The sequence below is a fragment of the Dromiciops gliroides genome, chromosome 4 (genome assembly GCF_019393635.1).
Source record: "Dromiciops gliroides isolate mDroGli1 chromosome 4, mDroGli1.pri, whole genome shotgun sequence".
Lineage (NCBI taxonomy): Eukaryota > Metazoa > Chordata > Mammalia > Microbiotheria > Microbiotheriidae > Dromiciops > Dromiciops gliroides.
Window position 1 is genome coordinate 225,279,531 of NC_057864.1, and position 18,122 is coordinate 225,297,652.

The window sequence follows — 18,122 nt, forward strand, 5'->3', positions numbered from 1 at the left end:
TTAAAATCCAGCTTCAGACACTTACTAGCTGTGTGACCCTGAGCAAGTCACTTAACCAGTTTGCCTGTTTCTTCAACTGTAAAATGAGGGTAATAATAGCACTTCACAACTATAGTTGTTGTATCAAATAGGATAATATTTGTAAAGCACTTAGCACAGTTCTTGGTATATGGTAGATACTTAATCAATATTCATTTTCAGAGGCTATTTTTGCAAAAGGAAAATGTGGTGTAAAAGGCAATGCACATTTTTAAGCAGGAATGCTTATGGCCCACAGACTTTTGTGATGATTCATTATCACTAGTAGCAGTGTTAGGGAAAGCATTTTTATTTATTTATTTATTATTATTTTTTTTTTTAGTAAGGCAATTGGGGTTAAGTGACTTGCCCAGGGTCACACAGCTAGTAAGTGTTAAGTGTCTGAGGCCGGATTTGAACTCAGGTACTCCTGAATCCAGGGCCGGTGCTCTATCCACTATGCCATCTAGCTGCCCAAGGAAAGCATTTTTAATTCCAAAGTACCACTTGACTTTTACATTCCTCTTTTTCCCTTCTTCTCTATGGATCACTTGTATTTTCTTCTTTCTTCTTTCATCTTTCTGTGTACTCCTTATCTTATCCCTTATTTCTTAATCTGTTCCTTTTCCTGTGTGTCTCCCCTACTTTCTGGTTGCCATGCATATGTCATCTCCTTTAATCCTTATCTTTTGCCTAATCCAGTTTGTATTTTCATCCCTGCTTCCTATGGATTTTAGTTAATATTCATCCCCTTTTCATTTGCTCCTATATTCCTCATCTGTCCTGCTTCAACTTCTGACTTTCCTATTTCTCCCCTTATTCAGACCATACTTTTTTCCTATCTCTTTTCCATTTCTGGCTTTTGCCTTTGTACTGGCTAGTCTTTCTGTGCATCATGTCTCCTGTCTTCCACTGCCGTGTCCCTTTTATCCTTAATTTTTGTTTTCCTCTCTTCTCTCACCAGCCTTGCCCTTTACTCCTTCTTCAGTCACTGATTCAGTACCACTCCATGCCTCTTCACTCCCTTCTCAGCAGCAGATTTGAAAACAACTACATCTTTTCTTAAGGGGCTTTGCTACCCAGGCACCACAGGGTTATCTTTTATGTAAGGTAAATGGTTAGATAATACTAGGCTTTCTATAGAGAGAGTTGTAGTAGAAATTGGTGATTTTGGCTTCTGAATTCACACCCTTCTTCCTTCATTTAACATAGGGTTCTGCTAACTGGAGGGTGATCTCTATATTTGAACTGTCAATTTCTCAAAGTACTTAGCTTGTGGCTTGATCTCTCACAGTGATTATTGATGGAGTATCTGAGTTATTCCTCCCACTCACCTCAGTCCTGTCTTCCCTACTGTTAAGACATGCTGGGTTTCTGGGAATGCATATATATTTACCCAGGTCCATACTGGGCATTTTCAGGACATACTATTCAAGGTCATTATTATGATTGGATTACCTCTAAATAATATTAACAGTAAACATTAAATCCCAAAGTATGGTGACTTAGAGTAACAAAGATATCATTTTTCTTTTGAGTTATATAATTATCTCATGGTAGAATAGAAAGGATATTGAATTTGGAATCAGAGGAAATGATTTGGAATTCCAGCCCTCCCACTTACGACTTTTAGAACATTAGAAAAGCCACTGACTTCTCTGGGCCTCAGTTTTTTTCCTCTATAAAATAAGGAAAAAGAGAAAAGAGCCCAGGACAGAACTCTGAAGGACACCTATATTTAGAGGGCATGATCTGGAGAAAGATCCAGGAAATGCAGAATGGTCTGATGAGTAGTATAGGTAGGTAGGAGGAGAAATTGTACTATTTCCTTACACTAGAGAAATTTTAAAAGGGATTTCAGTAAAATGTTCTTTTTCCCTAAGGGTTCTAGAATTGGACTCAGCAATAGTATTATTGCATTTCAGGGGTTCTTTTGTTTTGTTTTGTTTTTGCAGGCAATGAGGGTTAAGTGACTTGCCCAGGGTCACACAGCTAGTAAGTGTCAAGTGTCTGAGGCCAGATTTGAACTCAGGTACTCCTGAATTCAGGACCGGTGCTTTATCCACTGTGCCACCAAGGCGCCCCATGCATCTCAGTTTTAAGGAGTTTCTCAAATCATCTACTTTTTAGATCCTCTATAAGTATTGCCTTGTTCTCCTCTGCCAGAGCAGAAGGCTCAAAAGTATGCACAGTTGAAATTGTGTAACATACATTTTTAATTTAATTTTATCCTTTGTTTTTTGTAATATTTTATAATTGTATTTTATTAAATTTGAGTGAGCCTTAGTAGTTTGACTCCAAGATATCTAATACATTTTAGTTGTGTTTGTGTGTGTATGTGTGTGTGTGTGTGTGTGTGTAAAAGTAAGATAAATTTATAGTGGACTCAGAACAGTTGCATGATTTTCCCTAACTTCATTCAGCAGCATGTGTGTAGCAAATTGTGGGAATGATCCAAGGCTAAGGCTTGACTGTATGTAAATTTTGTATACATAATGTATAATCTTTTGTTGTTATTCAGTTATTCAGTTGTGTCTGATTGTTCATGACCCCATTGGGGTTTTCTTGGGAAAAATACTGGAGTGGTTTGCCATTTCCTTTTCTGGCTCATTTTACAGATGAGGAAACTTGGGCAAGCACAGTTAAATGACTTGCCCAGGGTCAGACAGGTAGTAAATATCTGAAGCCAAACTTAAACTCAGATAGATGAATCTTCCTGACTCCAGGATAGGCATTCTATCTACTATACAATCTATCACCTGTAACAGATAGCCTGATTCTGAAGAAAAAAACTGAAGTTTCTGCTTTATAGTATTGATGTATTTAAAAATATTAAATTGGTAAATAGAACCTTCTCTGACAAAATTGAGACACATTTTCCCTTTGAGACATATTAGGTCCTGTTTTAAGACCTGACATCTTCAGTGAGCAGTGGCATTGAAGGTAGAATGGCAGCCTGTAAAACTATTTTTCATATGCAGTTGGTACTAATACAGTAAAATATCATATCCTTGAAATTTGGTGATATAATAATTACCCTTTGTCATTGCAGGCATGCACTTATCTTAGCCCAGAGGATCTCCTGAAAGGGGAAATAGAAGAGAGTCAGAGAAAAATACAGGTGGTAATGGACACCCTTAACTTTTCCAAAGAGATGTTTGAAGACAGAAGGGACAATCTCAAGACTTACTTCAAACAGGACCAGGAGGTCAGGGAATGGGATTTCAATTCTTCCTTGGTCTTTGTGCGACTAAATAGCTTTCTGTGGAGACTCATGATGGTAGAGGTGAGTACTAGCCAGGATTCTAGCTAAAGTAAGGGATATACATCCAAATATTTTTGTAGAAAAATAAGTGATGTATGAGTCACTTCTGTTTTAGAGAATATGTAAGTAAATACTTAAGAAATATATTAATTTAGTCTTTATCATAATATAGTTATGGCCTTGAAAACACAGAATTCAGTTAATGAGGTTCATAGAATAACTTAAGAAGAAAGCTTGGGGCAGCTAGGTGGCACAGTGGATAGAGCACTGGCCCTGGAGTCAGGAGTACCTGAGTTCAAATCCAGCCTCAGACACTTAACACTTACTAGGTGTGTGACCCTGGGCTTATATTTGATATTGTGTTATTGATGTAGTGATATATGATACAAATTTAATTTCAGCTAAAGTATTAGTATAAAGTAGTAGTGTGGGCAGCTAGGTGGCAAAGTTAAGAGAGCATTGGTTGGGGCAGCTAGATGGCGCAAGGGGCAGCTAGATGGCGCAATGGTTAAAGTGCTGGCCCTGGATTCAGGAGTACCTGAGTTCAAATCCAGCCTCAGACACTTGACACTTACTAGCTGTGTGACCCTGGGCAAGTCACTTAACCCCCATTGCCCTGCCAAAAAAACAAACAAAGAGAGCATTGGTTTTGGAATCAAGAATCAGGATCTTCTTCAGTTCAAATCTTCATCACTCTCAATTCTCTTTCCATTTTTTCCTCTACCTCTCTTACTTCATTTTCAAAGTCCTTTTTGAGCATTTCTATGGACTGAGACCAATTCATATTTTTCTTGGAAATTTTGGATGGAGGTGCTTTGACTTTGTTATCTTCTTCTGAGGGTGTATTTGGATCTTCCTTGTCACCATAGAAACTTTCTATGGCCAGCATTTTTTTTTCCTGTTTGCTCATTTTCCCAACCTATTTCTTGACTTTTAACTCCGTTAAAGTAGGGTACTGCTTCTAGGGTGGAGAACAGTGTCCCAAGCTTCAGGGAGTTTGTGCAGCTGTTTTCAGAGAGATACTTCTAGGAATTTGTAAGTGCTTAGTTCTTCCAAGGTGGTATGATTTAAGGAGAGTTATGTTTACTATTCTCCCGGTTTGTGCTCTGGTATGCAAGCAATAGCGAGCCTGCTTTTCTGCTTGGAAGTATGAACATAGTCCCACTCCACTGTGGCCACAAGCTCCACAGTGCTTGTGCCTTTCCACTGCCTGGGACCCAAGACTGTGACCTGGATCAGAGTATGGTCAAAAACAATAGGATCCTGCCTCAGTGCTGGCAAAGAGATTCCTGTAATAGCCTTCTGGCAAATTGCTTGATCCCCTTACCCATCTGTGTGCTGAGTTCCAGAAGAAATTGTTGCTGCTGCTGATTCAGAGGCTCCTAAGTCCTACTTTTGGTTTGCTGTGGCTGAGGCTATGGCTGGGCTGGGGCTGGGTCTGTGCTGATGCAGTCTGTGCTGTACTGTGCTCCATTCTTACCCCAGTACAACAGACCTTTCCTGCCAACCTTCTAAGTTGTCATTGGCTGGAAAATTATTTTACCCTGTCTTTTTGTGGGTTTTTATGCTCCAGGAATTGTCTTATGACATTATTTGAAGGTATTTGGAGGGGTATTGGGGAGAGCTCAGACAAGTCACTGCCTTTACTTCACCATCTTGGTTCCTCCCTCTCCTCAGTTCAAATCTGGCCTCAGACACTTACTAGCTGCGTGACCCTTGGCAAGTCACTTAACCCTGTTTGCCCCAGTTCCTCATCTGTAAAATGAACTGGAGACAGAAATGGCAGACCACTCCATTATCTTTGCCAAGAAATCCCCAAGTAGGGTCATGAACAGTTGGACATGACCTAAAATAACTAAACACCACACCAATATGCAAGCAGGAAACATTTCTTGTTTAACAGAACTGTTTAATAGTTTAGGTCTATAAATTTGCACCTGGGAATTTGGGCTTGAAAATGACATATTAGTGTTTAAGATCAAGTTTCAGAATTATGCTAATGGTAAGAGGTCAATAAAGTATTTAGAATTAATTCTCAGGTCTATTTAGATTTAGCACTATAAATTTATAGCTGAGATCTGTGTGGGGAAGGCTAGAGATGAAAGAGATCTGTCTTAAAACTGGAAAAAAGATTTTTAATGGAATTGGAGGCAGAAGGAGAGGGATAGAGTGAATCTGAATGAGTCTTTAAGGGGAAAAATCATGTGTGTGTGTGTGTGTGTGTGTGTCTGTATGTTTCTGAGGGATGGAGGAGAGAGAGAGAGAGAGAGAGAGAGAGAGAGAGAGAGAGAGAGAGAGAGAGAGAGAGAGATTTGGTTTTCAGTGGCTATCCATTATATATTTATGTGTATGAGTACACTAATAACTGTTTTCTATATTACTTATTCTACTATGTTTCTGCAAGTCATTAAATACATCTTTTACATCACCTTCCATCTCTCTCTCTTGATATAAAGGAAGCATATGTCTCCATTAACTACTGTATTCCCACTTCCTTTGTTTGTAAAATCTCAGCTGCATATTTGTAATCCTAAATTGTCCCCAGTAGCTCTGGCACTTAATGCTTAATTTTCCCCCACTTCTTCTTTATGAACATAACCTTGCAAATAAAATTCTTCCTCTTTTTCCCATTACAGTGATAGTTCCTGAATCCCTTATATTCCTTCAGCATCCCTGCTATATTGATAGCTAGATAACTATGACAATGACTGATTACCCCAGCCTCCAAATACAACTTGATCTTGACATTTTCCAACTGCTCTTACAAATGAAGCAGTAGACTGGCCTCATATACAGATGTGACTGTAGGCCACCAATTGGAATCACTGCTTTTCCTTAATTGCACACCTTTTAACAGTTGGGAAAGAAAGCATGACAACTCCAATATTTCTCTATCAGATAAGGCAGTTATCAAGTAAATATTTAGACTTGGGCTTTGGTCCTATGTATGTCTATAAATTATGCAGTTTTAAACTGAAATAATAGTTCTAGTGCAAATGTTTAAGATACCTGACATTTGTTGATGTTCAATGAATATTAAACAGTAGCAGATCCTATTCTCACCCCAACCCTTACCCTTCCAAAAGTATTCTCTATTCTTTCTTACTTTTCTGTATATACAAGTGGGGAATTGGCATTTCCCCTAGTTTAAACTATCAGATGACTTCAATATCACTGTGATCTGTCTCTTCTAATCCTTTTGTTTTAAAAATAGTTTTTATTGATGTCTTTATTTTTCTGCCACATAGTTTACTTCTTCATTAATATCATTGTGCTCTCGCAAAGAGACATTCATTTTAAAAAATAATTTTTTTAGAATTGTCTTGAAGTTGACCGAGTGAGAACCAGCATTTTTGCCTAACTCTCTCAACCCTCCTATACTGCAACAACCCTAGAAAATGTGCCAGGCTGAATTCTGATAGGAAAAGCCAATAAAAAAGCCAATGAGTCATTTTTCAAGTCCAGGGCAGCTTAGGAAGACAAAAAGAGAGATCTATAGGCACCGGCGTGGGGGCTAGCCATCAGTAACAATGCCACATCAGCTGCAAGTGTTAGACTGTGGCCATAGCAACAGCAAGAAGTAGCCCAACAATCCAAAAACAGAGCATTGAACCGAGAAAGAGATCCCAGGGGACCCCTGCAATATCACTGAGTATAGGAATAGGTGCCATCTGGAAGCTCTAATTCCCATTGCCCAGTTTTGAATCAGTTTCAGAGTAGAGAGAAGTGGTTGTAATCATGAGGTAGCAGGTATCCTATATGTGTACTAAGCAAGGAACAACTTCCAGAAACAGCTGTGTGGCACTGAAGCCAAGAACAAAGTAAGGACTCAGTTCTAACTTTTAGCCCCACACACAAACCTGCAGTGGAATAGATTGGGGCAGGGGTCCACAAACAAGGAGAAGTCAGCAGTTCAATTATTCTAAAAATATAGAACCTCCCAGCGGGCTACCTGGAAATATGGAAACTCAAATACACACAAACTAACAGACCCATACTCAAGTCACTCCAAAAGGAGTGAAGAAGATGCCTCCCTGGATCACACTACTTAGGAAGCAGTGGAAACTTATAGGAACCCAGATAGACTAAAAGCAGCAGAAGTATATAAAGGACAGAAGCTTAGTTTAAACATTCCCCTCCAGAGATGAACAGAGCCCAATACAAAAAGTCCAGAATCAATAAACAAGCTGGAAAAATGAGCAAACAAAAAATACTGATCACAAAAAAACTACTGTGGTCAATAAGAATCAAGATACAAACACACAAGACAATGATTTGAAAACATCTACAAGCAAAGCCTCAAAGAAAAACACAAATTGGACCAAGCCCAACAAAAAACCCAAGACGAAAGATATTTTTAAAAGTAAACAAATGATTTTAAAAATCAATTAATAGCAGTAGAGGAGAAACTGGGACAAGAAATGATAACTATGTAAGAAAACGTTGAAGAGAATAATCAGCTTAGTAAAAAAGGTACAAAAAAGTAGAATAGGCCAAGTGGAAGATAATGACTCCATAAGACTTCAGTACATAGTAAAAACAAAGTCAAAAGACAAAAAAAAAAGGAGAAAAAGAAGATGTGAATATCTCATAGAAGACACCTGACCTAGAAAATAGATCAAAGAGAGATAACTTAATAATTGCTGAGTTAGTTGAAATCCATGAATAAAAAACAGGGCGTAGACATAGAATAATAAAGGAACACTGCCAATATAGCTTAGACTTAGAGAGCCAAATAGAAACTGAAAAAAAATCCACTGGTTATCTTCTGAAAGAAATCCCAAAATGAAAACTCCCGGGAGTATTATATCCAATTATGTGTTGGTATATTCTTCCCTTTGTAAACCAAATTTCAAGTATTGCTTATTCCCCTCATTCTCCCCTCCATAAATTCTTCCTTGCATGTCCCATTCTATCCCTTCCCTGTTCTCCTAGTGTTTCTCACCTTTCTATTTTTTTGAGATTTTTCTAATATAATAGAACTATGCCCATGCCTTCTGTCCAAATAGATTCCCTCTAACAGCCCTACTAATGATAAAGTTCTGAGGGGTTACATGTATTATCTTCCCATACGGGAGTGTAAACAGTTTAATTTTGTTTAGATCGTTATTTAGGCCTCTTTCATGTTTGACTTTTTTTGCTTTTCTTGAATCTTGTGTTTGAATGTCAGATTTTCTATTCAGTTCTGATCTTTTCATCAGGAATGCTTTAAAATCCTCTATTTCATTAAATATATCTTATTCTTCTACAGAATTGTACTTAGTTTTGCTGGGTAGGTTATTCTTGCTTCTAATACTAGTTTTTTTGCTATATTAAATAGCAAGTGCTTTGTTCTTTTATTGTGGTACCTGCTAAATCTTGTATGATCCTAACTGTAGATCCACTGTATTAGAATTATTTCTTTTTTACATCAGTATCCCTTTTTTTTGACATCCATTCTGGCATTTATCATTTTCCTTTTCTGTCATATTAGTCAATCTCACAGGTATGAGAGGGTATCTGAGTTGTTTTAATTTGATTTCCTATCATCAATAGTGATTTAGAGAATTTTTGCAAAATCCATCTTGTCCTGAGGATTTTTTCTTAGGGAGTCCATTTATGGCATGTTCAATTTTTTTTTCTAAAACAGTTTTTAAGTATTCTATTTCCTTTCCTATTAATCTGGGAATTTTATATTTGTATAAATACTTATCCATTTCATTTAGATTGTCAGTCTTACTAGCATATAATTGGGCAAAATAATTTCTAATAATTGCTTTAATTTTCTCTTCATTGGTAGTTCATTCATCCTTTTCACTTTTGATACTAGTAATTTGGTATTCTTTAATCAAATTAACAAATTGTTTATCTCTTTTATTGTTTTGTTTTTTTCCATAATACCATTTCCTAGCTTTATTTATTAGTTCTATGGCTTTTTGCTTTTGATTTTATTACTCTCTCCTTTAATTTTCAGGATTTCCATTTTGGTGTTTAATTGGATATTTTGGGGGGGGGCAATGGGGGTTAAGTGACTTGCCCAGGGTCACACAGCTAGTAAGTGTCAAGTGTCTGAGGCCAGATTTGAACTCAGGTACTCCTGAATCCAGGGCTGGTGCTTTATCTACTGTGCCACCTAGCCACCCCGCTAAATGGATATTTAAAATCTGATTTTATAGGGGTTTTTTTGTTTGTTTTCTTAGTTTCATGCCCAATTCACTCATCCACTCTTTCTCTATTTTCCTGAAGCACACATTTAGTGTTATAAATTTTACCCTAAGTAAGGCTTTGGCTGTATCCCACACATTTTGGTACATTGTCTCATTGTTGTCATTCTCTTTAATGAAATTATTGATTATTTCTGTGATTTGTTCTTTGACTTGCTTTTTCTTTGGAATTAAATTATTTACTTTCCAATCAATTTTTAATCTATGCTTCTTTGATCCTTTATTGAGTATAATTTTATTGTAATGTGTTCTGCAAAGGATGCATTTAATATTTTTATTTTCTGATTTTGTAAAGGTTTTTGCTGTAATCCATGGTCAATTTTTGGGAAGGTGCCATGCATAAATGAGGAAAAGTTGTACTACTTTCTATTTTCATTCAGTTTTTCCCCAGAGGTCTATCATTTCTAACTTTTCTAAAGTTCTATTCATCTCCTTAACTTCTTTCTTTCTTATTTTTGTGTTTAGATTTATCTACTTCTGAATATTATAGTTTTACTGTCTATTTCTCCTGTAATTCATTTAAATTTTCCTTTAAGAATTTGGATGCTGGGGCAGCTAGGTGGCGCAGTGGATAGAGCACCAGCCCTGGAGTCAGGAGTACCTGGATTCAAATCCAGCCTCAGACAATTAACACTTACTAGCTGTGTGACCCTGGGCAAGTCACTTAACCCCAGTTGCCTCACTTAAAAAAAAAAATTTGGATGCTATGCCATTTGGAGCATATATGTTTATTCATATATGTGTATTATTGATATTACTTTACTGTCTATGTTGCCTTTTAGCAAGATGTAGTTTCTCTGTTTATGTCTTTTAATTAGGGCTATTTTTGCTTTTGCTTTGTCTGAGATCATAACTATCTTTTTTTTTAACTTAAGCCGAAACATAAATTCTGCTTCAGCCTCTTATTTAAAGTCTGTGTGTGTCTCTGTTTTAAGTGTGTTTCTTGCAAACATTGATATTTGATTGTTTTCTTCTGACTGCTTGAGTATTTCTCTTTTATCTGGGAGCTCTAGAATTTGGCTATAATATTCCTGGAAGTTTTGGTTTTGGGATCTCTTTGAGGTGGTCAATGGATCCTTTCAATTCTATTTTACCCTCTGGCCCTAGAATATTAGGGCAGTTTTCCTTGATGACATCTTGAAATATGAAACCTAGAATATATATATATATATATATATATATATATATATATATATATATATATATATATATATATATATTATCATGACTTTCAGGTAGTCCAATAATCCTTTAATTCTCTTTCCTGGATGTATTTTCCAAATGAGTTCTTTTTCCAACATATTTCACATTTTCTTCTCTGTTTTCATTCTTTTAATTTTCTTGGATTGTATCTTGATGTCTCATGGAGTCATTAGTTTCCAGTAGCCCAGTTGGAATTTTTTTAAGGAATTATTTTCTTCAGTGAGTTTTCATACTTTTTTTTTTTGCATTTGGCCAATTCTACTTTTTAAGGAGTTATGGAGATAAATCTGGAAAGAAAATCAATAGGTCATATTAGTAAGACAGTAAACCTTACACAAGAAACACACTTCCTGAAGATTAAAATTGTCTAAACATAAATCATTGACTTCATGAGGCAATAAGAAATATTACCAGAAAATTTAAAGATTGAAAAATAGAACAAATTGTAAGATATGTGTTAACAAAAGCAATTGACATAGCAAAAAGGTAATAGAGAGTTAATCTAAGAATCAGTGGCCAAAAATGACCAGAAGAAAATCTTGGATACTTTATTTCAAGAAATCATAAATGTGGCAATCCACTGTTGATAGAGTTGTGAAAAGATCCAGCAATTCTGGAAAGCAATTTGGAACTATGCCCAAAGGGCTATAGAACTGTGCATACCCTTTGATCTAGCAATATCACTGCTAGGTTTATATCCCAAAGATATCCCCCAAAAGAGAAAAAGACCTATTCATACAAAAATATTTATAGCAGCTCTTTTTTGGTGGCTAAGAATTAGAAATCAAAGGAATACCCATCAATCGGGGAATAGCTAAACAAGGTGTAATATATGATAATGATGGAATAATATTGTGCTATAAGAAATGACAAGCAGGATGATTTGAGAAAGGCCAGGAAAGATTTGTATTAATTGATGTATACTGAAGTGAGCAGAACCAGAATATTGTACACAGAGATAACAATATTGTTTGATGAACAACTGTGAAAGACAGCTATTCTAAGCAATACAGTGATCCAAGACAATCCCAAAGGACTAATGATGAAGCATGCTATCCATCTCCAAAGAAAGAACTGATATTGATTGAACAGACTGGAACAAGCTATTTTTCACCTTTTAATTTTTTTCTTTTATTCAAGTTTTCTTTTACAAAATAACTACTATGGTAATGTTTTTTAAAATAAAAGTATTTTATTATTTTCCAGTTACATGTGGAGATAGTTTTCAGCATTTATTTATATAAGATTTCCAATTTCACATTTTTCTCCCTCCCTCTCCTCCCTCCCCCCACCCTAGACAGCAGGCAATCCGATATAGGTATATACACATACATAACAACATTAAACATATTTCTGCATTAGTCATGCTATAAGAGAAGAATCAGAGCAATAAGGAAAAACCTCAAAATAGAAAAACAACAGCACCAAAAATAAAAGAAATAGTATGGTTCAATCAGAATCCATATTCCACAGTTTTTTTGTTTTGTTTTTCTGGATTTGGAGAGCCTTTTCCATCATGAGTCCCCTGGAACTTTCTTGTACCATTGCATTGGTGAGAAGAATCTAGTCTATCACAGTTGATCAACACATAATGTTGATGATACTGTGTATAATGTTCTTCTGGTTCTGCTCATCTCACTCATCATCAATTCATGAAAGTCCTTCCAGATTTCTCTGAACTCTTCCTGCTCGTTGTTTCTTACAGCACAATAGAATTCCATTACATTCATATACCACAACTTATTCAGCTATTCCCCAACTGATGGGCAACCCCTCAATTTCCAATTCCTTGCCACTATGATAATGTTTTACATAATTGCACATGTATAACCCACATCTCATTACTTACTGCCTTGGGGAGGGGGGAATGCAGGGAAGGAAGGGGAGGATAAAATTTGGGACTCAAAACTATAAATAAAAATGTTTATTATTAGAAAAAAGAAATCATGAATGGAAACTGCCCAGATCTATTTACCAGAGGGTAAAGTGTATATGTGTGTGTGTCTACTAGTCACCTCAAAGAAACCTCTAAATGAAAATTCCCGAGAATATCATAACGAGATTCAAAGAAAAATGCAAAGGAAAAAATATGGCAAGCAGTCAAAAAGAAAAGAGTTCAAGTATGAAGAAGCCACAGTCAGGTTCACATAAGATATGGTAGCCACCACTTATATCTGTAAAGCCTAGCACATAGTGGACACAATAAATACTTGTTAATTGATTGATTGATTCTGTACCTTGAATCTATCATTTTTATGTCAGAGTAATATGCTTCATAATCTCTCCTTTGTAATCATTGGTGGTCATTGCACTGATAAGAATTTTTAACTTTTTCAAAGTTCTTTTCCTATACAATGTTACAGCATTTGTAGAAAAACTTTTGATTCTACTCATTGCATTCTTCATCAGTCTATATTCTTATATATCTTCTCAGGTTTTTTCTGAAATTATTCTTTTTGCCATTTCTTTTATGATACAGTAATATTTCATTACATTTATCTACTGTAATTTGTTCAACCATTTCTTAGTTGATGGGCAGTCCCTTCATTTTCAGTTCTTTGGTAAACTAAAAGGAGCTGAGAAACAATTCAATATGGATGGGATAAGAGGAAGCAATGTAGCTCAGCTCCCTACCACTATTGCTCCATAAAGATCTGAGGAAATACCAGACTGAGTCCTAATCAGGAAATGAAAGTAATATTATATCTTTTTTCCAGCCTAAATTGGTATAGAAGAATATAGGCCTGTTGCCACTAAGACACTAGGGACAGGATCTATCAAGAAGAAGCTGGTGCATCTTATAGCAACTGTACAATTACATGAGACTGTGCATTAGGGTAAAAAGGAGCTCCAGTTCAGCCACAGAAAGGCCTGATGCTACAAAAGGAATAAGAACAGATGGCAGCTGTCAGCTCTATTGCTCATACCCTAGAGCTACACTGCAGATCCAATGCAGACTGAAGAGTTTACCTGTACCTAGGGGTAGTGGTCAAGGGCAATGAGCAGAAATGAGCAGGAACATAAGCAGACAGCAGCTCTATGGCTTTGATGTTGAAGCAGCATTTTGAATCCAGGTCCCAGGCAGACTTAAGCCTACAACCAGGTAAGAGACCTCAGACCAATAGGAATCTGCACCTTTGATAATCCTGTAGAATGGTCTGACTATACAAGGATTGTTAAGGCTAGTAGTAGTTTACTAGAGCTCTAGCTGGGATACCTCAACCCAAGTCAGGACTTTGCAAGCTTAGAAAAGAAGGGTGGTGACTAGATTTTGCCCTTCATTAGAAGCTTTGGGCACACTTAAATGTTTCAGGTCCCCTACCTGAGCTGCCCCTAAAACACTTGGAGAACACAATAAGCAATACCCAAAGAAAATATCAGCAGGACATATAAGAAAACAAAACAGGACCAAACAAAGCCATTGAAAAATTCAGAGTTGGGTGCTAAGATGAAATATTCAGAAAGCAAGGATAGAAGATTGAGTAAACAAAAATATTAACTATTATAGTGATAGGAATGTCCAAGACACAATCATGGAAGAAGAAAATAAATCCCTAACATCCATAAGCAGTTTCAAAGGAAAACACACTTTGGAAAAATGTTCTACTAGATTTCTTGAAAGAAATGAGGCAAAATTTGTTTTTAATTTTAACATTTCTTTATGAGTGAAACATGAGCACTAGAAGAAAGGATTGAAACAGAAATGAGAGTTATGAAAGAAAGACTTGATGGAAAAATTAATAGCATAAGTAAAGAGGTTCAACATCTTATCTAAACAACACTTTTAAAAAATTAGATTGTACCAAACAGAAGCTAATGACCCCATGAGACAAGAACTATTAACAATAAAGTCAAAAGACAGAAAAAATAGAAGAAAATAGAAGAAATATATAAAAAACAACTCACATAGAAATCAAATTGAGAGGTAATAGAAAAATAATTGGACTGATTGAAAGCAATGAACAAAAAATGATCCCTGGACCTCATATCATTAAAGAAAACTGCCCAGATTCCTTATAACCAGAGGGCAAAGTGAAAATAGAAAGTATCCATCAGTCACTTCTTGAATAAAACCCCACAATCAAAACTCCTGGGAATATCATAGTCAAAATGGAGAAGTCCAGATCAAAGACAATGTACTGAAAGAAAGTATTTAAATATATAAAGAGCTACAGTCAGGGTCACACAAGCCTTAGGAAGCACCATTATAAGGAGGGGATATTTTGCAATACAATATTATAAAAGGCAAAAAATACAATCTTAAAACCAAAAATAATGTACCCAGGAAAAGTGAGTAAAGTACCATGGGAGTGGCAGGGAAGTAATTTAATTAAATAGAGGACTTGAGAATTTTTTGAAACACAAGAGAATAATTAAAAGGCAAATACAACCAAGCAATCAGAATGGAATAAATAATAATGAAGTATTTATATACTAACTGAAAGAAATTACATTATGTGTTCCCTCAAGTCCCTAATATTATTAGGATTCATAGATATAGTTAAATAATACAGAGGCCTTGAGTTGTTTTTGTCATATTTTGATGATCTTAAAAGAAAAAGAAAGAGAGTGGAGGGAAAGGAATACACAAAGGGAAGAAAAGGGAGGAAGGATAGAGGAAATTATCTTACATAATTGGGGTATTCAAGTAGAAGACTTTATAAATAAGGAGGAAGGAGCAGGCTGAGTGAGCAACAGTTTTCTCTTACTTTCACCTGAACTGATCAGAGGAAATTAGAATGTACACAGAGTTTGGTGATGAAATATACTTAACATAATAAGGAAATATAATAAAATGAGATGGAGAGGAGAGTGGGGAATAATAGAGAGGGTTCATTCATGGACTAGACATAAGAAAAATAAACTCTAACCACAGAGCATAGATTGTGAAAAGGCTTTTTAAAAGGAAAAAAGAGAGTAAGAACATGCGATTGGAGTCCGAGTGAGAGAAAGAGGTCAGTGAAGAAGCATATTCCATCAAGTATAGAGCATTAGTACTGAACATATTCATCAGTCACCACTCTATTCTTTGTAAAGTAGGAGTAGGAAGGAAGGGAAGGAAAAAATATAAGATAATATAATGAAGGAAAATACACAATTAATGAACACAAGTGACTGTGAATGGAATAACATCACACCAAAAATGAAAAAAAAAACCAGAATTGATTCAAAAGCAGAATCCAATAACACATCATATGTAATAAACAAGAAGATTTGCATAGAGTCAAAATAAGGGGCAAAATAAGGAGCAAAAAAAAAATCATTTTAACTGAAGTACAAAAGGCAAGAGCAGTAACCATGATATAAGAGAAGGCAACAACAAAAATATACTTGACTAAAAGAGATAAACAGAGGCACTACATCATGCTAAAAGGTGCCATAGAAAATGAATTCATATCAATACTTAACATAAATGTACTGAATGACATAGCATCTAAATACTAAAAAATATAAAAATAAAAATCTATTACAGAGAGAAAGAAAATATAGTAAAATGGAATATGTATTATATAAACATATAAAATATATATAAAATATAAAAACTAAAGTATAATATGAAACAACATCAGTATACCCCTTTCTGACTCATAGATATCTAAAAAATTAACAGAAAATAATTTCAGTACTTTAATAGAGTTTGAAGAAAGTTGGATATAATGGGTCTCTAATAATTATTGAATGGAAACATAAAAGATTATGCATATTACTCAGTTACACACACTACCCTTATAAAATTTGACTATGCGAGTCACCTTAATATGCTCGGTATATCAAATTTTGGCCCTCACAGCACAGAAAACTCAGAAACAAATAAAGAAAAAAAAGAAATATTAAACACTTATTTTACAAACCACAGTGCAATAAACATTTAATAAAAGGCCATTAAATAAATGATAACAATTTAATGGAAGAGTTAATCATAAAACATCAGTGAGTCAGAGAATAAATCATATAAATGATAGATAATTTTGATATTGATAAGGACAACAATGAGAAAACATACAAACATTTTTGAAATGTAGCAAAATCAGTTCTTAGGGGAAATTATATATGCATAAATACTTTTGGACAGGGAGAGAGAGGGGAAAATGAAGAAAAAGACAAATGGAAGGAGGAAGAGAGAGAGAGAGAGAGAGAGAGAGAGAGAGAGAGAGAGAGAGAGAGAGGGAGAGAGAGAGAGAACTGGTAAATAGATGGGATGTAAAGTTAAAACCACCCCCAGTAAATAACAATTTTATAAAATTTATTTAAGCACCAAAATAAAACTTTTGATTTTTTATAATTGAAAACAGAGCAAAAAAACTTCATTTAATTAATAAAACTAGCTCATTTTTGTTCAGAATAAAAAAGAAAAACCACTAGTTAAATTGACATTTTTAAAGAAAGGAAAATAAAATTGAGTATCAACAATGAAAAAGAACAATTCATAACATGAAAAATATAAATGAAATTATTAAAACCTGTTTTGCTCATTATATTCAAAAAACTTGATAAATTAAATTAATTGATAGTTACAAAAGTATAAAGAAATCTTAGATAAACAGAACAAGAAACTGAAACATAAGTAATTCAGTCTCCAAAAAAGAAATCTAACAATCCATTAATGAAGTCCCAAAGGAAAAACCCCAAGGTTATAAGCAAATTCTAAAAAAAAAATAAATCCAGCCTACAATTTATTTCAGTATTACATAAATAATTTAAAAATTAGAAGTTGAGACCAAAAAATTCCTCCTTTTATAAGAAAAAAAAATTTTTTTTCAGGGCAATGAGGGTTAAGTGACTTGCCTAGGTCAAACAGCTAGTGTGTGTGTCAAGTGTCTGAGACTGGATTTGAACTCAGCCAGGGTCAGTGCTTTATCCACTGTGCCATCTAGCTACCCCCTCAAAAATCATCTTGATAATTAAATGTGAAAAAAAGCAGAGAAAGAATACTATAGATCAATATCACTAATGAACATTGATGTAAAAATTTTAAATAAGACACAATAAAACTACAGCAACATGTCATGAAGATTACATGATGATCAGATTAAATTTATCCAATGAATGCAGGGAATCAAAAGAATATTAGGAAAACTATTAATATATTAGATGATATTGTTAACAAATATGTATGTATACTTATATATCTCACCAAATATGAAAAAGACTTTTGACAAGATACAGAACTCATTCCTTTTTTAAAATTTCACAATACACAGGAATAAGTGGATTTTTTAATGTGATAAATAGTATCTGTATAAAATCAAGAGTTAGCATTTTATATAATGGAGATAAATTTGAATATTTTTCTATTAAGTCTGGGAGTAAAATAAGGATGTCCATAATCACCACTGTTATTTGATATTATTTTTTAAAGTGCTAGTTTTAACAATAAGATCAGAAAAAAAAATCTAGGGAATAAGCAGAGACAAGTGGGAAAAAAATTATTG

General features: G+C 34.9%; 1 protein-coding gene across 1 annotated transcript in view; it reads left to right on the plus strand.

Moving 5' to 3' along the window:
* Window positions 1-18,122, plus strand: part of DNAH9 (dynein axonemal heavy chain 9) — a 455,137-nt gene that overhangs the window by 18,998 nt on the left and 418,017 nt on the right. Inside the window, exon 6 of the mRNA XM_044002519.1 lies at window positions 3,071-3,304. Within this exon, the coding sequence (XP_043858454.1) occupies window positions 3,071-3,304 (234 nt within the window). The remainder of the gene's footprint in view (window positions 1-3,070; window positions 3,305-18,122) is intronic.